A 24,739-nucleotide genomic window follows, 5' to 3' on the forward strand; every position below is an offset into this window, starting at 1 on the left:
CTGACTCTATTCAGGCATTACAATTATTAGTGGATAGAATTCTAAGAGTCAGCAGTCGGTAGGGGCTTGGAACAAACACCACAGTGACAAAAACCGAGGTCGTAAATGAGGAAAATATTACAGGAGTAAGCACTGTCATTAACCAAAGAACTACAGAAAGGATAAACAATATACATTTCTTGGAACCATAATAGATGAAAATTGGGATAACTCGCAAGAAATCAAGATTCGTATCGGGAAAGCAAGAAGTGTGTTTCAGAGAATGAGTGCTGTCTTCTTCAAAAGCCATAACCTAACTCTTAGGACAAAAATCAAACTTTTGCTCTGCTATGTATATTCTGCCCTGCTATATGGGGTAGAGACATGGACCTTAAACAAAAACGCCGGGAAGAAGCTGGAGGCCTTTGAATTGTGGCTTTATAGGTGGATCCTGAGAATACCTTGGACCCAGGGAGTGACAAACTTAGAAGTTTTGAGAAGAATGAGCACAACGTCTAAATTAATCAAGATAGTGAAGTGCTGAAAGCTGCAATGTCTAGGACATATGATGCGTAATACAAATAGATACGATTTGTTACAAAAAATACTTCAAGAGAAAACCAGCAGCAAAGAGGTCCTGGAAGAAGAGGAATATGTTGGTCTGACAACCTTAGATGCTGGTTCAGTATGTCTTCAGCAGAACTATTCCGTTGTGCTACCAACAAGAGAACACCCATCATGATCGCCATCATACGAACAGGAAAGACACCAGAAGAGGAGGACGTTTATTAGGATTATTGGCTTGTTTCATTGTCCTTTACTCGTCCCTTTCGTTTGCACCTATAATTGTGAGAGACCATGTATATAGGGACACGTGCCTAGATTCTTCTTTTCAGATAACTTTTGACTCATTCAAAATATTTGTAATCTCTTTTCACCAAGATGCCGATTGACCAGAGGCACGTCAAACCAAGGCGAACACATTTTTGCAACTTCATTATTTATGAAATGAAGAAAGAAACTTGGTTTTTAAAATTAAACTATGACATTTTTCTACTCAGGAAAACATATCCGTAGGAGACCAGAACTGTTGTGTAATTCTCTCTCTCTCTCTCTCTCTCTCTCTCTCTCTCTCTCTCTCTCTCTCTCCTGTCTCACGCGCGCGCGCGCACACACACACACACACACACACACACACACACACACACAAGACTAGGGTATTGGTGGTGGGAATAGGGTAACATGTAAAATGTTAGAAAAGGATTGATATTAGTGACGAACCCGGTGACATTTAAGTCCCAGTTTAATCGGATTGAACAAACCCACCTCTGTGACCCTTCCAGAATGAATCAAACAACTATTAAATCATAAATATAGTGACATTAAAATATAGGGAATGGAGAAGATGGAAAAAGAAAGACAGGGGGGTGTTATAATCACATGGCAAAATTAGGTGATAAAATTGCTTTGATTTAACCCTGTGGATAAATTTGGTGCCTTTACATTGCTAGCAGAAGCTTTGGATAAATTAGAAGTGTGTGAGAAAAAATAATGAGACTGAATTTTTTTCTGCCAAGGTTATTATTTTTGTCAAACAACAATATTGTCCCCATCAAAGTAGTTCGCTTAAACACCGACGCAGCGGCGTTGAAAGGCTTCAACTGGTATGGCCCTAACACGTCGGTCACATTCTGTTGAATGTTCTCCAGAGTCCTAAAATGACGTCTTCTTGAGACATGTTTCACTTTCAGGAAAAGAAAAAAGTTGCAAGGACTGAGATCAGGGTAGTAGGGGGACAGTGGAAAAACAGTAATGCCTTTTGAGGTCAAAAATTTAGTGTGGAAGTGGCCGTGTGACACGAGCCCTTGTCAGGGTGCAGCATCTGCCTACCTGCAACGTCCGGTCTCACTCAATTCACACTTTTGCCGAACCTTTCCAGGACTTCTTTGTAAAGCACTTGGTTGTGCTGGAGGAACCAGAATTTTATTCACGATACCCCTATTGGACATAAAATCGGCTTTTGAAGTTCTTCCTGAGCGTGCTCTTCAACATGTTCTCGGCCGTCCAAAAATTTGTGCCAGCGAAAAACTTGTGTGCTTGGTTAGGAATGTTCCCTATAGGCGTGTCTCAACTTTTAAAAGACCACACTCGGGAATTCCCCAAATTTAATACAAAACTTGATGGCATAACATTGATCTAAATTCCGCTGTCCCATTTTCGTAATACACAACAAAAACACGACTTCACCGATGGCGCTCTCCAAAATCGTGTGATGCCTGTACGGAGCTGAAACTCGCACTGAGCGTCTGGAATCATGTGATGGCTGTACGGAGCTGAAACTCGCACTGAGCGTCTCGAAGGGATGAACACAGAAGTCTACACAAGAAGACCAACACACCGTTGCCAGATAGCTACAGTGTTATTAGTGTCATTAGTTTTCTCACACATCTAGTAAGTAAGATGGGATAATAACCTACTGGCCATTAAAATTGCTACACCACCAAGATGACGTGCTACAGACGCGAAATTTAACCGGCAGGAAGAAGATGCTGTGATATGCAAATGATTAGCTTTTCAGAGCATTCACACAAGGTTGTCGCCGGTGGCGACACCTACAACGTGCTGACATGAGGAAAGTTTCCAACCGATTTCTCATACACAAACAGCAGTTGACTGGCTTTGCCTGGTGAAACGTTGTTGTGATGCCTCATGTAAGGAGGAGAAATGCGTCCCACCACGTTTCCGACTTTAATAAAGGTCGGATTGTAGCCTATCGTGATTGCGATTTATCGTATCGCGACACTGCTGCTCGCGTTGCTCGAGATCCAATGACTGTTAGCAGAATATGGAATCGGTGGGTTCATGAGGGTAATACGGAACGCCGTGCTGGATCCCAACGGCCTCGTATCACTAGCGGTCGAGGTGAGAGGCATCTTATCCGCATGGCTGTAACGGATCGTGCAGCCACGTCTCGGTCCCTGAGTCAACAGATGGGGACGTTTGCAAGACAACAACCATCTGCACGAACAGTTCGACGACGTTTGCACCAACATGGACTATCAGCTCGAAGACCATGGCTGTAGTTATCCTTGACGCTACATCACAGACATGAGCGCCTGCGATGGTGTACTCAACGACGAACCTGGGTGCACGAATGCCAAAAGGTCATTTTTTCGGATGAATCCAGGTTCTGTTTACAGTATCATGCTGGTCGCATCCGTGTTTGGCGACATCGCAGTGAACGCACATTGGAAGCATGTATTCGTCATCGCCATTCCTACACATCGTCCGGCGTGATGGTATGGGGTGCCTTTGGTTACAGGTCTCGGTCACCTCTTGTTCGCATTGACGGCACTTTGAACAGTGGACGCTACATTTCAGATGAGTTGCGATCCGTGGCTCTACCCTTCATTCGAACCCTGCGAAAACCTACATTTCAGCAGCATAATGCACGACCGCATGTTGCAGGTCCTGTACGGGCCTTTCAGGATACAGAAAATGTTCGCCTCATGTTCTGGCCAGCGCATTCTCCAGATCTCTCACCAATTGAAAACGTCTGGTCAATTTTGGCCAAGCAACTGGCTCGTCACAATACGCCAGTCACTACTCTTGAAGATGAACTGTGGTATCGTATGGAAGCAGCATGGGCAGCTGTACCTGTACACGCCATCCAAGCTCTGTTTGAGTCAATGCGCAGGCGTATCAAGGCCGAGGTGGTTGTTCTGGATACTGATTTCTCAGGATCTATGCACCCAAACTACGTGAAAATGTAGTCACATGTCAGTTCTAGTACAATATATTTGTCCAATGAATACCCGTTTATCATCTGCATTTCTTCTTTGTTTAGCAGTTTCAATGGCCAATAGTGTAGAAGGCCAACTACAAACAATGAATCACAGAGTTTCCGTACACTGTATGATGATTCTGAGTTGAAAGTGTCTGCTATGAAGAAGGCAGTGGGCGGTACGTACCGAAGTCTCGTATGTGCTTTTCGAGGCGGTCGTTCTCCTCCTGGCTGTTGATGCTGGCCAGGTGCATCCCGTGGTAGCGGCAGTATTGCGCTGCCCGGTACCAGTTGGCCTGAAACACACCAAACACCGGCGTCAGGCGAGCCTGGCCAGCGCGGGGCAGCTGGCGCACAACTTGTTACTGCATTAGGGCTTTGCCAGGCTGCTGTCTGCGTCGAGCGAGGCGACGATAGCTGGCGCTGCGGGGCAGGCAGTACGAAGGAAGGGCTGTCGCTCAAAGACTGGAATCTGATCGCACTCAGACAGAACTGAGCAGTTCCTTAAATGTTAGTGCTTCTATTGCGAACTGAGTGTGGTAACAATTTTTTATCGCATTTGGTTCAGCCAGGAACGAGCATATACAATGATAAAAAAATATGTAGCACCCAGAAGGCATGGTCAGACGTCAGAGTAATATTCCACACGTATACACCATCGACCGTTATGTAAATGATTAGAGTTTCAGTTTTCTCTGACACGTAAAACGGCCAGAAGAGTGCATTTCTACAGTTTGGTACCAGGACTGTAGTACAGTGTGTCCGAAAAGACTGTCCCTGATTACAGAAATTGATAACTCAAGCTAGAAGTAAGATACAAATATGAAACTTGTGTCGAATTATTTACAACTATCAAAGTTTTATTTCTCTTTTAGGTTCGCAGTACGTAAGTAGTGGATGAGGTGCAGTGCCCAAGAAGCCATGTTAACCAATCAGGAGAAGGCGCAGTGTGTCCTGTGGTACCATGAGACACGATCATCAACCAAAGTGCAGAGACACTTCCAGACAACATTTGGAAGGAATCCACTTGATGTCAAGAGCATTGAAGCCTGGCATGAGAAGTTCAAGAACACAGGATCGGTCGCTGACCTTCCGAGGTGTGGTCGACCAAGAATCTCAGCAGACAGGGTGGAAGCTGTAAGGCAGTCTTTTCTGCGAAGTCCGAAGAAATCGGTGCGCAGGGCCTCACGTGAATTACAGAAGCACTCTCCATGACATTTTACACAAACGTTTATTGTTTCGTGCATACAAAGTGCAAATCGTTCAGGCCCTGTTGCCCAATGACAGTACGCGTCGATATGACTTTGCGGTCGAAATGCTATCACGTATTGAGGACGGTGCTGGTTATCTCAGACGAATTGCCTTTTCCGACGAAGCGACCTTTTTTGTCAGTGGAGTAGTGAATTTCCATAATGTGCGCATTTGTGGTTCACAACCCCCTGGCGACGTCATGGAGTGAACCAGAGGCAGTCCAAATGTGAATGTTTGGTGCACGCTATTGCACGATTCATTCTTCTTCGCTGAGGCTACCATCACATCTGCAGTGTATCGGGACATGTTGCAACTGTATGTTGTTCCTCAGCTGCTTCAGTACCACCCTGACGTCTTATTTCAGCAAGACGGTACACCGCCTCATTGTGATATGAACTTTCCTGGGCTATGGATTCGTCGTGATGGGCCAACGGTTTAGCCTCCACGCTCTCCTGACATAACTTATTAGACTTCTTTTTATGAGGTTATGTCAAGGACGATAAATAGTTTAGACAAGAAGGGAATAGAAGCTTTCGAAATGTGGTGCTACAGAAGAATGCTGAAGATTAGATGGGTAGATCACATAACTAATGAGGAAGTATTGAATAGGATTGGGGAGAAGAGAAGTTTGTGGCACAACTTGACCAGAAGAAGGGATCGGTTGGTAGGACATGTTCTGAGGCATCAAGGGATCACCAATTTAGTATTGGAGGGCAGCGTAGAGGGTAAAAATCTTAGAGGGAGACCAAGAGATGACTACACTAAGCAGATTCAGAAGGATGTGGGTTGCAGTGGGTTCTGGGAGATGAAGAAGCTGACACAGCATAGAGTAGCATGGAGAGCTGCATCAAACCAGTCTCAGGACTGAAGACCACAACAACAACAACATGTCAAGGACGAGGTCTACGGAACACGTGTACCATATCTTGAAACTCTGCGGCAACGGATAACCACTGTCGTTGAATTGATCCTTCCAGTGATGTTGGCTAATGTGTGGACAGAAATTGAAATCGCCTAGATGTGCTACGTGCTGCCAAGGGTGCTCATGTGGAAGTTTACTGATGTGTGAAAAAAACTTTGATAGTTTGTAAACAATCAGACACCAGTTTCATATCTGTATCTTACTTCTAGCCTGAGTTATCAATTTATGTAATCGGGGAAAGACTTTTCGGACTCCCTGTATAAGTGTGTGAACAGCGTCAGATGTTCAGTAAGCCTTGTGAAGGACACGAAGATGCCCATACACTCGTGTGAGACAGCATTATCAGTATTACGCAGATTTTCAAAGGGGCTTCATTGTGGGTCTCCATTTGGCCAGCTGGTTGAATCACGCAATATCCAGATTTGTGGGACATTCGGGTGTTGGAATGCTTGGGGATGTGAGTGCAGGCATTTTCTTTGTCAAAGGTCTGGTCGACCAAATGTGACCACCATAACGGGGATAGCATATTGTGCAACAAGCACACCGTAAGACTTTCACACCTGCGCCCTACATCCGAGAACAGGTATAATAATAATGGTGTGTGACGAGGGCTTCCCGTCGGGTAGACCGCTTTGACTGGTACAAGTCTTTCGATTCGACGCTACTTCAGCGAATTGCGCATCGATAAGGATGAGATGATGATGATTAAGACAACACAACACCCAGTCCCTCAGCGGAGAAAATCTCCGACCCAGCCGGGAATCGAACCCCTTAGGATTGACAGTCCGTCGCGCTGACCACTCAGCTACCAGGGGCGGACCGAGAACAGGTAATGGGCTCCCTGTGACATTATGCATCATCCCGCACCGCTGGCCAGAGTGTAACTGGAGCTGGACTTGAGGGTGCCGTGACTGGGAAGCAGGGACTGTTGATGAATGGCGTCGCATTGTGTTCAGCGATGAATCGCGGTTTTTGCTCCGTCCCGGTGACCATCGTCGGATAGAAGGGCGGCGGCCGTGGGAGAGATTCCGTTCTTCGAATGTTTTGGAGAGCCACAGTGGTTTTACTCCTGGCGTCTTGTGGTGGGGAGCCATCGGGTATGCCGGCAGGTCAAGGCACGCAGTGATTGAGGTAACTCTGACGGGACAGCAGTACCCCACGGGTATCCCGCCGCTCGTGTGTTGCCTCTCACGCAGCAGTGTCGAGGAGCCACTTTTCATCAGGACAATGCTCGTCTATTCAGGGCATGTGTGCCTATGATCCGTGTGCCTCATGTTGTACTCTGGTGGCCAGCAGGACCCCGAGAACTGCTCCCGCCAGAACGCGTATGGGACCAGCTCGGACGTTAATTCAGACCTAGGGCCGCGACTTCAAGGACCAGTTACAACAATTGTGACCTACGTTGTCTTAGCAGAGAAATCAGTCAGGCGTCCACACCAAAGCTGCTGCAACGCTATACCAATAAGTGGGCTCGTGCTGCCAAGTTCTTTGTAATACGTTTGACTCGATTTTTTAATAATTGAAATAGCATCAAATACCCTCTGAACCCGTAAAGTTTCATCTCATTTCTTCCTCTCCTCCTTGATACTTCGTGTTTTTTGTCCAACATTGTATGTAAAATGAATGATTCCATTCCAGTCCTTTAATGTCCGAGTTCAATATGATTCAGACAGAATGCCCATCTTCAAACACATACACCTTGAAGAGTTGCACCACGTGCATCTATGAAAAGCAACTAGAGTACTAAGTTGTTCACCCTGCAACAGTAACGACTCATAAATCGACGAAAACTAGTACTAGAGATAAAACCCTAACAACTTGCGATGTATAAGGCGCAGTCAAATGAAAACAATACAGACGGGAAAAAGTAAGAAAACTCCTCCGTAACTGTTAATACATTTATCCCACCGTGAGACAAGACGGTAAGTGCCTTCATGGAAAAATGTTTGCGGTTGCCTACCGAACCGTCAGTCCATCCAGGGGTGCACCTCTTCTCCAAATCAAATCGACGGCAACGTATGTCTTTTTCCAGGGCTCCAAAAATATGGAAAACAATGGCGAGAGATCGGGACAGTATGGATGATGTGTAAGGTCTTCCCAGAGAAACTCCTGCATCATAGTCGAAACAACCTTGGGCGGTACAATGCTGCAACAGAATGGTGGCATCCATCAACATTATTGGACGTTTGGACTTGATGGTGCGCTTCAGTTTTTGCAGACTGTCCTCTTACCGCAGGCATATGCTGGAATGGTTCCTTTGAAAGGACACGGCCTATTTCGTCAAGCATCCTTCCCTAATACGAAGGGACGAATGACCTCGCTGTTTGGTCCCCTCCTTCAAATCAACCAACCAACCATCCAACCAACTGTTGCTATTCACGCTCATTTAGATATTCTACCACTCCTAGTTGCAACACTAAACAGTAACAACAACTAGCACAATCTGTTGGCCGTTATACCCGTCACAGAGAATTACAACGCTAATCATTTACAAACCCACCAATCGTGTGTTCTGGGTGCTTCTCTCTTTTTGTCCGGTAGTGCATTTTTCATATTTTTCCTTGAGTGAGGGAAGGAAGTGCGACTTCGTTAGACACGGAGCAAGGGCACAGGTGGGGAATGAAACTGGTCGTGCGATTTTCAAAAGGACCATCTACATCTAGATCCATACTCCGCAAGCCACCTGACGGTGTGTGGCGGAGGGTACCTTGAGTACCTCTATCGGTTCTCCCTTATTCCAGTCTCTTATTGTTCGTGGAAATAAAGATTGTCGGTATGCCTCTGTGTGGGCTCTAATATCTCTGATTTTATCCTCATGGTCTCTTCGCGAGATGAAGGTACGAGGGAGCAATATACTCCTTGACTCCTCGGTGAAGGTATATTCTCGAAACTTCAAAAAAAGCCCGTACCGAGGTACTGGGGTTCTCTATTGCAGAGTCTTCCACTGGAGTGTATCTACCATCTCCGTAACGCTTTCGCGATTACTAAATGATGCTGTAACAAAGCGCGCTGCTCTCCGTTGGATCTTCTCCATCTCTTCTATCAACCCTATCTGGTACGGATCCCACACCGGTGAGTAGTATTGAAGCAGAGGGCGAACAATCGTACTGTAACCTACTTCCTTTGTTTTAGGACTGCATTTCCTTAGGATTCTTCCAATGAGTCTGAGTCTGGCATCTGCTTTACCGACGATTAATTTTATATGGTCATTGTATTTGAAATCACTCTTAATGCCTCCTCCCACATAATTTATATAATTAACAGATTCCAGTTGCTGACCTGCTATATTGTAGCAAAATGATAAAGGATATTTCTTTCTATGTATTCGCAGCACATTACACTCGTCTACATTGAGATTGAATTGCCATTCCCTGCACCATGCGTCGTTGCAGATCCTCCTGCATTTCAGTACAATTTTCCATTGTTACAACCTCTCGGCATACTACAGCATCATCCGCAAAAAGCCTCAGTGAACTTCCGATGTTATCCACAAGGTCATTTATGTATATTGTGAATAGCAACGGTCCTACGACACTCCCCTGCGGCACACCTGAAATCACTTTTACTTCGGAAGACTACTCTCCATTGAGAATGACGTGCTGCATTCTGTTATCTAGGAACTCTTCAATCCAATCACACAATTGGTCTGATAGTCCATATGCTCTTACTTTGTTTATTAAACGACTGTGGGGAACTGTATCGAACGCCTTGCGGAAGTCAAGGAACACGGCATCTACCTGGGAACCCGTGTCTATGGCCCTCTGAGTCTCGTGGACGAATAGCGCGAGCTGGGTTTCGCACGACCGTCTTTTTAGAAACCCATGCTCATTCCTACAGAATAGATTTCTAGTCGCCAGAAAAGTCATTATACTCCGCTTTTGTGGTAAGGGACTAAGCGATTTAGAGAAACCTCCGACAGCATGAATGCGGATGGCAACAAGGGACCTGAACGGCCGTCCTCCCGACTTCGGACCCCTTCATGTCACTGTGCCAGCTCTCCCGGCCGTTGATACGTGGAAACAAGTACACATGCAACTGATGCGTTTGTGGATGAGCTTGTAGTAGAGTGTAGAAGACGCACGGGTGAGGCACGTGTACAGCGGCGCGTCTGGCTGTGGCCGTGGTTCCGGACAGCTCGCGCTACACCCCCGGCAGCGGCTCGTGACGTACGCACGCAAATTCGCACGCGTGGTGCGTACCGCAGCCTAGTGGCGAGGGCCCGCGCAGGAGGCGGCCGATAGTCAATGCCCGCAGAAACGCCGGAAATTATGGCCTCCACCATCCTCACACGGCTGCCGGAAATTAGCGGCCCGGCTCTTCCCAGTCCGAAGCCGTCGATGTCTGCGGCCTGAGCGCCGCCAGAGTGGAGCGCCAGTCGCGCATCTCTCTGTGGCGGGCCGGCCGAACGTCAGCCAAGGTCAGCTGCGGACTCATGCAGGGCCGTTGCTGGGTGTTTTGCCGCCTTAGGCGACAAGTGAAAAATGACGGCCCCTTATTCTTAATAGCATCTGTCGGAACGGTTTCCGCTCATAGTTTTCTTTCCGGTACAGGGACCCTTACCTCAACCGGAGACATTTATTGTTCTTCATCATCCTTGGAAGTCTGTGTCATCATCACGGAATGACGATGTATGTACATACATTTACAGGTACCGGCGCCTATAATTTTGACTCACTGTAGCGTCGTTTGATGACTTTTCCGGACATGGGTTCCTATGTGAAACTTGATCTCCTCAATCCCCTCTTCCAATCTCTAGAGGTGTGTAACATGAATAGCGAAACACCCTGTACGTGAAGATGTAGATAAACTGTTGGAAGACTAACTGTATGCCTTTGATTCTATCAAAGAATGTCTGTGTTACTATATTCTCACTGACACAAAAAAAGTTGTATCCTATGATTATAGCATCAATGAGTAACCGTTGGAACCAATCAATTCACACAAACACCAGGCACAAGAATAGATTGGGTTATGAAAATATCACACTGACTCAATCGTAGATAAAGCAGGAGGTAGACTTCGGTTCGTTGGTAGGGTACAGCGAAAATTCAGTCGACCAGGGACAATGCTTAAACAATATTAGTGTGACCCATTCTAGAATATTCTTTAAGTGTGTGGGACCAGTACGAAGTAGGACTAACCGGGAATATTGAACGTATCCAGAGAAGGGCAGCACGAGAAAGTCACAAGTTTATCTGGCCCATGGAAGAGTGTCATAGAGATGCTGTAGAATCTAAAGTTTCAGACGTCTGGAGATAAGACGCAAACTATACCGAGGAAGCCTACTTACAAGGTTCCAGTAATCGACTTTAAATGACCTGTTTACGAGTATGCCACAACCTCTTACGTAAGAGACCAAGTTTCAATACAGCAAGCACAGAGGTGGTTAAGCAGTCATTCTTGCTGGCGCTCCATTCTCTATTTGAACGGCAGTGAACACAAACATGTGGAACAATACTGCTTCCCACAGAGTGTACAAAGTGTGGTCAAAAAGTAACGTGAAGTTTTTAAATTCGCGATCTTGATACTTCCAATTTTCAATTGTCTATCTTGTTGCCACCACGTTCCTTACGTATGTTTCCATTTTCAACTGTATTGATTATTTGGTTTATCTTTATAGTCGAAAAGGTTATACGTTGTTTCGAGAGCTCGGCGAATTTTTACTTTCGAAAAGAATGGATCAAAGCGTTTGCATTAAATTTTGATTGAAAAATGCAATAAACGGCACCATCGCATTCGAAATGTTAACTGTGGCATTTGGAGAACTTACTATGAAAGACAAGAGTTTACGAGAGGCATAAACGTTTCAAACAGGGGCGAGAAGGTGTTAGAGACGGCGACCGGCCTCGACTCCCCAGCAGGTCGATTACTGACGACGCTGAGGGAAAAGTAAAGAAAATGTTTCTGGAAAGCGCCGAATCACCATGAGAGAGGTTGTCGATGACGTCGGCACATCCTTTGGCTCACGTCAAGGAAATTTTTTCGGGTCTTTTGGGCATGAAATGTGTAGCAGCAAAGTTTGCTACAAAATTGTCGAATTTCGACCAGTAACGTCGCTCAGGAATTGCTCAGTGAAGTCGACAATGGTCCAGAATTTAGGAAGAAGTTTGTAACGGGTGACGAGACATGGGTGTACGGGTACGATGTGAAGGTTCTTCTCACTGTTTTCTTCGTTTAAAATGGGACAGTGCATCATGAGGTGCCTTACGGTCGTACGGTCAACAAGGAATACTACCTGGAAGTAATGCGCCACTTTCGTGAAGAAATCCGGAGGAAACGACTACAATTGTGGCAAAATCACTCGAGGAAATTGCATCACGACAACGCTCCCGTTCACACATCAACGCCTGCTCGCCATTTTTTGGCAAAGAAACAAACCCGTGATGTTGCTCCAGCCACCTTATTTGCCGGACTTCTTCCTATTCCCGACGCTGAAGAGAACCATGAAAGGACTCAAATGTTCAAATGCGTGTGAAATCTTATGGGACTTAACTGCTAAGGTCATCAGTCCCTAAGCTTACACACTACTTAACCTAAATTATATTAAGGACAAACCCACACACCCATGTCCGAGGGAGGACTCGAACCTCCGTCGAGACCAGCTGCACAGTCCATGACTGCAGCGCCCCAGACCGCTCGGCTAATCCCGCGCGGCTGAAAGGACTCGCGTTGCCACCACTGATGAGATAAAAACAGAATCTCTGAAGCGGTTGAACACCCAACGAAAAGTGAGATCCAGAAGTGCTTCCGTGACTGGAGAAGGCGCTGGCATATATGTGTTATAGTGTGAACGGAGGTTAATTTGAGTGGGACAATGTTGATGAATAAATATACTTTAACAAGCCACAAAATTCCCGTTACCTTTTGACCACTCTTCACATGTAGATGTGCCTCTTCCAATGTGTTACATATCCGCCTCACTGTCGCACACCCGCTCCGCCCCCGGCAACGTGGTTCTCTCAGCCAATGGGCGCCGTGCTTGCCCAAGAAGTATACGCCACGCCAAGCCGCTCCGGCAGAACCCCCCCCCCCCCCCCCCTCCCCGCGGCCTACATAATTCTTATGAAACAAGTGTGCGCCGGGTAGCGGCACAATCCTTAAACACCGCCTGGACCGCGGCTGGTCCTCAATAACAGTCCAGGACGAGATGGCACACTGAGATACGCCAAGTGGGGCGTCGTGCGCTGCCAGTCGCGTGGAAATGGCGCCAAGGGGCTGTCCGCAGCTAACGACTGAATTAGCGACGATTTATTGGTGCGCACTCAAGAATGCAGGAAGAAACCTGCCCCACCGCTGCCAGCAGTGCAGTGTGAGTGTTCCCACAGACATTTTTTTTTCTTTATTGAATTGCGATTCACCCTGAAGGGGGACGGGCTGGCAGCAGCTTAGTATGCCGCTCTGCAGCCCACAGACTTTGTTTTAAAAAGGTGAAAATAAAATACAGGGTATTACAAAAATGTACGGCCAGACTTTCAGGAAACATTCCTCACACACAAATAAAGAAAAGATGTTATGTGGACATGTGTCCGGAAACGCTTAATTTCCATGTTAGTGCTCATTTTAGTTTCGCCAGTATGTACTGTACTTCCTCGATTCACCGCCAGTTGGCCCAATTGAAGGAAGGTAATGTGGACTTCGGTGCCTGTGTTGACATGCAACTCATTGCTCTACAGTACTAGCATCAACCACATCAGTACGTAGCATCAACAGGGTAGTGTTCATTACGAACGTGGTTTTGCAATCAGTGCAATGTTTACAAATGCGGATTTGGCAGATGCCCATTTGATGTTTGGATTAGCACGCGGCAATAGCCGTGGCGTGGTACGCTTGTATCGAGACAGATTTCCAGAACGAAGGTGTCCCGACAGGAAGACGTTCGAAGCAATTGATCGGCGTCTTAGGGAGCACGAAACATTCCAGCCTATGACTCGCGACTGGGGAAGACCTAGAACGCCGAGGACACCTGTTATGAACGAGGCAATTCTTCGTGCAGTTGACGATAACCCTAATGTCAGTGTCAGAGATGTTGCTGCTGTACAAGGTAACGTTGACCACATCACTGTATGGAGAGTGCTACGGGAGAACCAGTTGTTTCCGTACCGTGTACAGCGTGTGCAGGCACTATCAGCAGCTGGTTGGTCTCCATGGGTACACTTCTGCGAATGGTTCATACGACAATGTGCCAATCCTCATTTCAGTGCAAATGTTCTCTTTACGAATGAGGCTTCATTCCAACGTGATCAAATTGTAAATTTTCACAATCAACATGTGTGGGCTGACGAGAATCCGCACGCAATTGTGCAATCACGTCATCAACACAGATTTTCTGTCAACGTTTGGGCAGGCATTGTTGGTGATGTCTCGATTGGGCCCCATGTTCTTCCACCTACGCTCAATGGAGCATGTTGTCATGATTTCATACGGGATACTCTACCTGTGCTGCTAGAACGTGTGCCTTTACAGGTACGACACAACGTGTGGTTCATGAAGGATGGAGCTCCTGCACATGTCAGTCGAAGTGTTCGTACGCTTCTCAACAACAGATTCGGTGACCGATGGATTGGTAGAGGCGGACCAATTCCGTGTCTTCCACGCTCTCCTGACCTCAACCCTCTTGACTTTCATTTATGGGGGCATTTGAAAGCTCTTGTCTTCGCAACACTGGTACCAAATTTAGAGACTCTTCGTGCTCGTATTGTGGACGGCTGTGATACAATACGCCATTCTCCAGGGCTGCTCCGTGCAACAGGGATTCCATGCGACGGATTGTGGATGCGTGTACCCTCGCTAATGGAGGACATTTTGAACATTTCCTGTAACAAAGTGTTTGAAGTCACGCTGTGTCTGTTGCTGTGTGTTTCCATACCATGATTAATGTGATTTGAAGAGAAGTAAAAAAATGAGCTCTAACATGGAAAGTAAGCGTTTGCGGAGACATGTCCACATAACATATTTTCTTTCTTTGTGTGTGAGGAATGTTTGCTGAAAGTTTGGCCATACCTTTTTGTAACACCCTATAATAATAAGAAAAAACGGCCCATGAAATCGGAGACTTAAAGGGTAACATGGCGAAAAAATCGAGGAACTTAAAACATAGAACAAAGGGATGATGATGCAAATAAAATACATATGAAGCAGACAGGTAAAATTATGGACAGACAATCAAAAATCACGGCGATAGTCTGGTTTCTGTTCGCAAAAGACATAAAATTCACACCCAGCGACAGCATGGTTTTTGTTCGCAACACGGGAAAAGACGAAACAACACAGAACAGTCACTGGAACACTGCATTAAAATATGACATACCACAGCCGAGAGCAGGTGGGGGGAAACTGAACAGATGATGGGAAAATAAAAATGGAGGGAAGGTGAGGAAAAGCGAAGGGGGGAGGGGGAAAGGAGCTAATTGAGGATGAGGACCTATAAGAGGGGTGGGGGGGGGGGGTGCTGAACAGACGCGATAGGGAGTGGGGAAGGCAGAGGAGGGGAGTAGAAAAGGACTCGGGGGGGGGGGGGGGGAGGAGTTAGGGAGCGGTTTGGTGGGGAGAAAACAGGATGGAAGGCGGGGAAGAGGGAGCCCAGGGAAAGGACAGAGGAAAGGAGGGGGGTGAGGATCAGAGTTGATAGGAGGGATAAACGGGCATGGATGTGTGTGATATCCTTAGGTTAGTTAGGTTTAAGTAGTTCTACGTCCTAGGAGACTGATGACCTGAGACATTAACCCCCATAGTGCTCAGAGCCATTTGAACCATTTTTAAGGATAAATGGAGTGAGAGAGGGCATCATCCAGGAGGGGGATTTGATGGAAGCCACCTTGGGGAAGGAGATGAATGGTGTAGAGATGGAGGGTAGGGGAGACACAACAGTGAGGACGTGGCAGGGGGCAGCGATAGGAGAGGAGAGGAGCAACCAGGGGGTGAGGGGGATCAAGGCGGCGGGAGATGTGGAGGACGCGAATATGTTCGAGGAAAAGGAGCAGAGGGGGGAAAGGAATCAGGTCATAGAGGATGAGGATCCGTGTGGGGGACGGGAAGCGTATACGGAAAGTGAGGTGGAGTCCGTGACGCTCAAGGATCAGGAGGGACTAACAGATTTTGGAGGGGGGAGGGCAGATATCCAAGCGGGACTGGCATAACAGAGGATGGATGGATTAAGGATTTGTAGGTGTGGAGAATGGTAGAGGGGTGCAACCCCCATCTCCGGCCAGAGAGGAGTTTGAGGAGTCTGAGGCAGTTGTGGGCTTTGGATTGGATGGAGCAGAGATGAGGGATCCAGGTGAGGTGACGGTCAATGGTGAGGCCGAGGTAGGTGAGGGTGGGGGTGAGGCGGACGGGACGGGCGCAGACGGTAAGGGAGAAATCCAGGCTCTGGAAGGAGCGAGAGGTACGACCTACGATGACTAATATACACGGCGAGCCCAGCCTTTAAGATCAAAATTATACAAACTACAAACGATGTTAAACTGCGAATTAGGAGACGAATATTTCAGTTGGTGCCAGATCTGGGATGAAGAACGGCGTATTATGCATGTACAGAACTTGTGAATTGCTATTTTTCATAACAAACAACTGCCTGTAGCATAGGCGTCGTTGGCGCTACTTTGTTATACGCTGAGGACCGTGGTGAAAAAAAAGTAATAGGATGGCGACATGCAGATATACAGATGGCGGTAGCAGCGAGCACACGAGGTATAGAAGCACAGTGCATTGGCGGAGCTGTCATTTGTAGTCAGGTGATTCGTGTGATAAGGTTTCCGAAGTGAATATGGCTGCACAACGCGAATTAACAGACTGTGAACGCTAAATGGTAGATGGTGCTAGACGCAGGAACATTCTATTTCGGAAATCGTTGTTGTTGTGATCTTCAGTCCAGAGACTAGATTGATGCAGCTCTCCATACTACTCCATCCTGTGCAAGCTTCCTCATCTCCCAGTACCTCCATTCTTCTAGTGAAGTTCTGCCAAATTTCTCTCCTCTCCAATTCTATTCTACTATGTGATCTACCCATCTAATCTTCAGCGTTGTTTTGTAGCACACATTTCGAAAGCTTCTATTCTCTTCTTGTCTAAACTATTTATCGTCCACGTTTCACTTCCATACATGGTTACACTACATACAAATACTTTCAGAAACGACTTCCTCGCACTTAAATCTATACTCGATGTTAACTAATTTCTCTTCTTCAGAAACGCTTTCCTTTCCATTGCCAGTCTACATTTTATATCCTCTCTACTTCGACCGTCATCAGTTATTTTGCTCCCCAAATAGCAAAACTCCTTTACTATTTTAAGTGTCTCTTTTCCTAATCTAATTCCCTCAGCATCACCCGACTTAATTCGACTACATTCCATTATTCTTGTTTTGCTTTTGTTGATGTTCATCTTATATCCTCCTTTCAAGACACTGACCATTCCGTTCAGATGCTCTTCCATGTCCCTCGCTGTCTCTGACAGAATTACAACGTCATCGTTAGGGAATTCAATATTCTGGGATCCATAGTGTGCCGAGCATATCTACTCTCTGGTATCACCTCTCACCACGGACACCGCACTGGCTGATAACCTTCACTTAACGACCGAGAGCAGCGGCGTTCGTGTAGGATGGTCAGTTTCAAGCAATGGACGTACAATGACCTTATCCGTCAGGACTGTGCGGGGAAATTTGGCTTTAATGAGCTATAGCAGCCGACGACAGACGCGAATGTATTTACTAACTGCACGTCATCGCCTGCAACGCCTCTCCCGAGTTCGTGTCCCTATCTAATGGAACTTAGACGACTAGAAAACTCTGGCCTGTTTGGATGAGTCCCGACTGCATTTGGTAAGAGCTGGTGGTAGGGTGCGAGTGTGGCGCAGACCCCACAAAGCCATGGATCCATGGATCCATAATGACGTTGGCTGTATTCGTATGGGATGGACTGGGTTCTGGTTCTGCTCGACTACTTTAGAAACCATTTGCAGCCATTTATGAACTTCACAATCCCAAAAAAACGATAGAATATTTATGGATGACAATGCGCTCAGTCACCGGGCCACAATTGTTTGCGGCAGGTTTAAAGAACATTCCTGACAATACGAGTGGATAATTCAGTCACCCGCCTGCGCTCTTATAATTAGCCCCCCACCATGAAGGTACTCACTTGTGTTCGTTGACTTTTGTATAACAGCGTTGAACCTACACTAACACAGTCTCGGCTGAAACCTCTCGGAAGGCAGTCAGGAGGGTGTTGGGAACTTGGGCCTCCTAGTGTACAATGGGTTCCGCAAGTGCACCGCTCACGCATAAGCAGCGAATGAGTGCCATGGCAGACGTGCGGCGCTCACCTTGAAGAAGATGCCAAGGTAGTAGCGCTTCTCGCCCAGCTTGAGCAGCGGCATGGTCCACCTGTTGACCACGGCGGCTCCTGCGCTCTCGTCCACGCAGTTGGTGCACTCTCCACCTGTGGGCAGACAAGAGCACTGGTTGTAACAGGCTGCTCCACTGCAAAACTTAAACACCAGGTAAGCACCACACAAATCAGGACAGGCTGTGTTCCAGGCTGTTTACTTGTCTATGTCAGGGACCAGACACTAATTCGATGAGTGTGAAACTTTCTAACTCTTCAGATTTCGCAGACACGTTTCTGACAGTTGCTCTAACTGGAACTTTTGAAAATAAGCCTATGCATATAAAAGAGACATTAACCAACTGTCGATAGACCTCTTAATTGGGTTAGAGTGTACCAGCCGTTGTGGTCGAGCGGTTCTAGGCGCTTCAGTCTGGAACCGCGCGACCGCTACGGTCGCAGGTTCGCATCCTGCGTCGGGCATGGATGTGTGTGATGTCCTTATGTTAGTTAGGTTTAAGTAGTTCTACGTTCTAGGGGTCTGATGACGTCAGTTGTTAAGTCTCATAGTGCTCAGAGCCATTTTTTTGAGTTAGAGAGTAGTGCGGTAAGGGATCTGTTCATCATATTTTGGTACCATGGTTTTTTTTCTGCTTTCGACTGGCGTCACAGGTCCATGCGGCGTATCTTTGACTTACAGGAAGACTGCAATAGAGATCTGCACCGTCGCGTTGTTAGATACGTGCATTCGCAATATTCGTACAGATTCATTCGCTTATCTCTTATGCTATTATATTTTGGGGTAACTCTTCCCATTCTACAAGGATATTTTTGGCTCACAAACGGGCGGTCCGGGCAATAAGTGGTGTGAGTTCACGAATCTCTTGTCGACCTCTGTTCACGAGTTTGGGTATTTTGACATTGACCTCTCAATATGTATATTCCTTATTCTCGTTTCTTGTTACCAATATTAGTCTATTCCCAAGACTAAGTAGCTTTCACTCGGTTAATACTCGGCAGAAATCAAACCTGCATTTGGATCGGACTTCCTTAACTCTTGTGCAGATAGGTGTGCAGTATACTGCTGCATCCATTTTCAATAAGCTGCCACTCCAATTCAAAAATCTTTGCAGTAATCCACGCGCTTTCAAATCGAAACTGAAGTCGAGGTATTCCTTGAAAAAGTAAGCTGATTCTTATTGTATTGCTTGATCTGTAATTACTTTCATGTTGTAATTTCATGCACTGACACGTTCCATGACCTTGGAGATCTGCTCATCAATTTGATCCTACGGAACTTGACGTGTAAATAAAAATAAAAAAAAATTGTACATTTCATCAAGTTAACTTCCTTTAGGAATGTGGATGTACTCAACGACTGTGACATGACCTTGAAAATGATGAAGTACATCAATCTGTCATCCTTTCCTTCGAGGTTTAAGCAAATCAAGATTTCGGCTACGTACTAGACCCCTCTTGTTCGGGCGTCTGTCACAGTTCATTCAAGACTGACAGGGGACTGACGTACTAGGACGTGCATTGATACAATGAAATAGTGCATCGATGATGGCTAGCCACTAGCCGAAATCAAGATTTGCTTAATAAAACCTGAAAGGAAAGGATGATTGATTGCAATGCTCCATTATTTTGAAGATGTACGATTGGTTTGAAGACTTTCCTGCGATCAGAACTCAGTAGGTAATCCATAATGAAGAAACGTAATTAGAAGCGAATATAGCGTTAGATGTGGTTCAAATGGTTGTGAGCAGTATGGGACTTAACTTCTGAGGTCATCAGCCCCCTAGAACTACTTAAACCTAACTAACCTAAGGACATCACACAACACCCAGTCATAATGAGGCAGAGAAAATCCCTGACCCCGCCGGGAATCGAACCCGGGAACCCGCGCGCGGGAAGCGAGAACGCTACCGCACGACCACGAGCTGCGGACCCACATTGTCACAGTAGACCCTGCACAGAGGAGAGAGTGACATGAAAAGTGTCATCACTGGGATCTCAATGCACGATGTTCTCAAGAAGTATTGGGAGCTTCAGCGTCAGAGTTCTTGAAATCTACCAGCGTTTTCCAGTAATTGAGATAAGGAAGACAGTTCGCCACTTCAACAGAGTCCCCCCCCCCTCCCCCCGTAGCTGAGTGGCCAGCGGGACAGAATGTCAATCCTAAGGGTCCGGATTCGATTCCCGGCTGGGTCGGAGATTTTCTCCGCACAGGGACTGGGTGTTGTGTTGTCCTAAACGTCATCATTTCATCCCCATCGACGCGCAGGTCGCCGAAGTGGCGTCAAATCGAAAGACTTGCACCCGGCGAACGGTCTACCCGACGGGAGGCCCTAGCCACACTACATTTATTTATTTTACTTCAACAGAGACAGCAGTGCTGGACAACGGAGAGAACCACAGCTGCATCCCCTGGATGACATCCTACGTGCCAAAAAGCTCGAAGCCCAATGTCAGATTGAAGGAAGTGTGATGGAACGTGCTGGGGTGTTGCAACACACCAGGTACTGATATATGTGCTGCGACTGGCGGTTTGACGCTCGTGATGCGCAGATAGAAATATGGCAGAATTCTGACAATATCTGCGCCTGGCATTAGAACGTAATTTCTTTGTATCATAATGGTGTCGGGGTCGTTATAGGGTGTCGTGTGCAGGTCGATAGGACGCGTACTATCAGCTCCCGGTCGGTCGTGCAATCGCAAGAGCTCAGTTGGTATTAACATTGAGGTGTCAGGTCAGACAGGTGTTCTGAACACAATTTCGACACAAAGCAGCTCAATAGGCTGTGGAGTGGAAGGGGTAGGCTAGCAATAGAAAAGTGCATCACCATTGACTAGACACTCATTTATTGAACACGTAAGTCAGGTATTACCCAAAAGGAACAATCAGTACAAATTACAAAATAATATTCTTTTCCTTTAAGTCACTCAAACATTTAAACAGGCAAATAGCAATCATTTAACAGAAAGCCTTTTAACTAACCAAGACTAGAAAATTTTGAATGATGAGTTAAAATCATATTTAAATAGGCTCTGACCGAGCACATATTTTAAAACGAAATACTTCCTTTAAGGAACCAGCGATCAAAATTAATTACATAATGTTCAACAACCATATTACATCCAAGACATTATGATTAAACAGTAATATATATAACATCAGAGAGCTGCAGTCCCAAGTTTCAAGCAGCGCCCTTCAGATGGACTGCACTGCAACAGTACAAGTCCCTCACAGGATCTCCGCACACAGGAAGTTATTGCCGCAATCGACAAAATATCAACATCATTCCATGTACAGACCTTAAACAAACTAAAAGCTCTCTTACGTTTGTTACAGTCAATTCCCTTTCAACATAACATACATTACAAGTCTAGCCTAGGACGGCACCGGCACCCCGCAATTTAGCACGCGAAAAACTACAGCGATGCACTCATCACGTATCCTTACAAAATCCAAGAACAGAGATCCGGTTCCCCAAGAGCGGAACATTTAATCCCACGCAGCGTGCGGGTTTGCGGGATGCTGATCTCGCCCTTAACCTCAACACCAGGTTAAATACTAGTCAGCCTACAATCTTGAACCACCATACACATTCCTTCAGTTACTTCATAGAAAGCCAATGTGATAGGCAAACAGACCAGCATATGATGAAAGCTTAAGCAGTTTCCTTACTGGTCAACCCTTATGAATAGTAGGCGTATTTTTTTTTAAACGTGAGCACACCCACAATCAAAAGACAGACAACGCCAATCATAAGGACAGTAGCGCGTAAGCAAGTAGCAATGGTAACTTCTGCTTGGATTGGCTACAAATCAGCGTGTGATTTAACACACCACAGAACAGTCTTTACAACATAACCACCAATACAATAGCAAATTACTCACACATGTACTCCCTCACAATCTCGATTCGCAAAGCCATAGACAAAACGTGGAGAACGTATCACTTAAACCAACATAATGGTGCTCCCTCAGTTACCCCAAATAACTGACTCCCTTAGTTGCACAGCAAAGAACCAGACCTAATGAAACCACCACAGTTTTCGCCTCTAAATCGTCACAGTACAAGTGAGACTCAATCACAAATTTAATTTTACATCACCAGTTCCCGTATAGTCAGTACAAGCGCCTGATTTTCACCCGCTTATAACGGCAGGCTGCAACATCGTACGGAAAAGAGCGTAAACAGAAGCTCTTACCACTTCTCTTCTCCGAAAGCAGCCACCGCAACTCTCGGGCACCACTGGGACATCCAATGCAAAAATCGTTACTCCTTCACACAAATTACAGGACGGCCGCTTCCCGCTGCTTGCTACGGCGCCTTCCGTCCAGACCCTACTCGAATATCTCCGTGCGATAGGTCCGCTCCGACACTCGCTGCGCCAACCCTACAACCGTCTCCCACCACGTCCCGGAGCAAAACCCCCCACAGGACCTCGCCTCGTTACTCCTCGCGTAGGCCCCAGAGGGCGCTGCTTACCGCCCTGACCGTGGCAGGAAAGATAAACCACTAGAGTGGCACTATCGATATGAGCCGCCACGGCTCAAACATTCTTTATTCATTACAGCACACGTACAGAGATTGAGCGCAGTGACTCGGGGCCGTGAAAAGACACCTTGGAGCAGCTGCTAGCGACAGAGCACCAGAATTATCGAGTCTAATGCTCGGTTTACACTGGCAAGTTATTGCATCAATTTACTTGCGCGGAGGAACTTGCCGGCTTGAGACCGTAGCAATTTATTGCGGAAGTGACTTGTTGCACGTTTTCCGCTTCCAGTGTGAACACCATGCAAGAAGTATCTGCGAGTAACATGCAGTTTTTAGGATTTGTTTCTATTTCCTGCAAGTAGGAAGCGCAAGTTATAGTAAGTATGTCGTCTGCGTAACACTCATATTTAACATTTTACTTAATGTGGTGACTTGATTTTATGCAACCATCTTACGCATTATATGCAAACAAATTTCAGAAATGGAGGAGAAACTGGAATGGATGAATCAGGATACAGAACATTTTATTGAAGCCGTGGAGAGCTGTCCCCAAATATGGAAAGTGCATAACCGGGACTTTAAGGATAGAGTGAAGAAGATGAGCGCATTAAATGAAATATCGTCGATATTCGACACATCTGCGAAAGAAGTGCAAAGAAAGTAGCATAACTTGAAGACACAACCCCTTTGCCACCTGCATCCGCTAGCTTGTTGTTTTAGGAGTCTAGAAAAAGACGATGTGTAGTTATTACATGTTCTATTTAATTACCTTGTCACTTTTCATTTTATGAGCATTAGAAAAAAAACATTTTTATAGCCATATCATTCTGTAAAATGCAGTTTATTTCAATAAAAATTTAATTTCATTGTGTTTTCACACACCTTCAAATAATTTTCCCTTTTCAAGACAACAGAAATGGCTCTACATACATCGGGTACGAACAGAGAAATCGTGCTGACGGGAATATGAAACAAGTACATTAGGGTCTTGTATCGGTCTCTTACAAAGAAAAGGCTTCAAAATTCAAACTTTTTTTTGGTTGTATGTTTCACATAAATAAATGAAATGCCTATTGCATTCGTAGCTCGCCTGTAGCTATAAATCGTAGAGTGACTAGCAAACGTTCTTTTGCTCAAATATCAGTACGGAATTTTGTGTCTCGTTTTGATATGACGGGCGCTATTAACATCAACAAATACTCCAGATCATTTGAGGACATTCTGCAGAAGTTTTCAAAAGTATCCATACTCTCGATACCAAGTTCTTGCAAAAGCTTATCATAGGAAACATTTTGCGATCTTCTCATTATCCACTCTCTAACCCAAATATTTTTCTTTTTCACGTTTTGCAATACAAGAGCTGCAGCAAATCTCACCTACCTACTTGTCATTTTATACTTCGGCTGACACTCGTAGTGGCACTGAAAGCATATGTAAACAGTATCAGCAAGTTGTTGACGCCCAAGTTTCTTGCCAAAGAACTTGTGGAAGAATCTTGCTTAATTATTGCGCTGTTGTGTAAACACAGCTTTAAGCGCCTAGCAATAACTTGCAGCAATAACTTCTGCAAGTGACTGCCAGTGTAAACCCAGCTTAACAGCGGGTCGTAAACCCACAGGTAGTGGATGACGCCGCTAGACACGGACCCCACTGGTTGGCCCGCGTAGGGCCGATAGCTGGTGCGGAGATGTCTTGGTGTCGGCAGAAATCGAAGACAAGGAACTGCTAGTGTCTCAGCAGCGAGTATTTGTGGTAGCTCTTCCGAGCATTGCTGTGACCCCTTACCAATCCCCCGATTTCAGTCACGTAAAAGAGGCTGGCAGCGTTGCGGCACAACACCAAGGAATTTAGCTTACCACTGGAGTGGACTAGAGCCTTGTACCTTCCTGCTTCATCAGTATTCCAGCCGTAGCAGCAGAATCTCGTAGGCAGTTAAATTGCGCGCCTCGCCATTGGCTGTGGAATTAGGA

At 46.1% G+C, this 24,739-nt stretch overlaps 1 protein-coding gene across 1 annotated transcript in view; it reads right to left on the reverse strand.

The window, feature by feature from the left end:
• The window catches only part of LOC126355865 (uncharacterized), a 713,566-nt gene that overhangs the window by 10,469 nt on the left and 678,358 nt on the right, over window positions 1-24,739 (reverse strand). Inside the window, exons 3-4 of the mRNA XM_050006363.1 lie at window positions 18,261-18,376; window positions 3,951-4,059 (exon numbers count right to left, since the gene is read on the reverse strand). Coding sequence (XP_049862320.1) covers window positions 3,951-4,059; window positions 18,261-18,376 — 225 coding nt within the window. The remainder of the gene's footprint in view (window positions 1-3,950; window positions 4,060-18,260; window positions 18,377-24,739) is intronic.

This window comes from Schistocerca gregaria, chromosome 3 (assembly GCF_023897955.1).
Source record: "Schistocerca gregaria isolate iqSchGreg1 chromosome 3, iqSchGreg1.2, whole genome shotgun sequence".
NCBI lineage: Eukaryota > Metazoa > Arthropoda > Insecta > Orthoptera > Acrididae > Schistocerca > Schistocerca gregaria.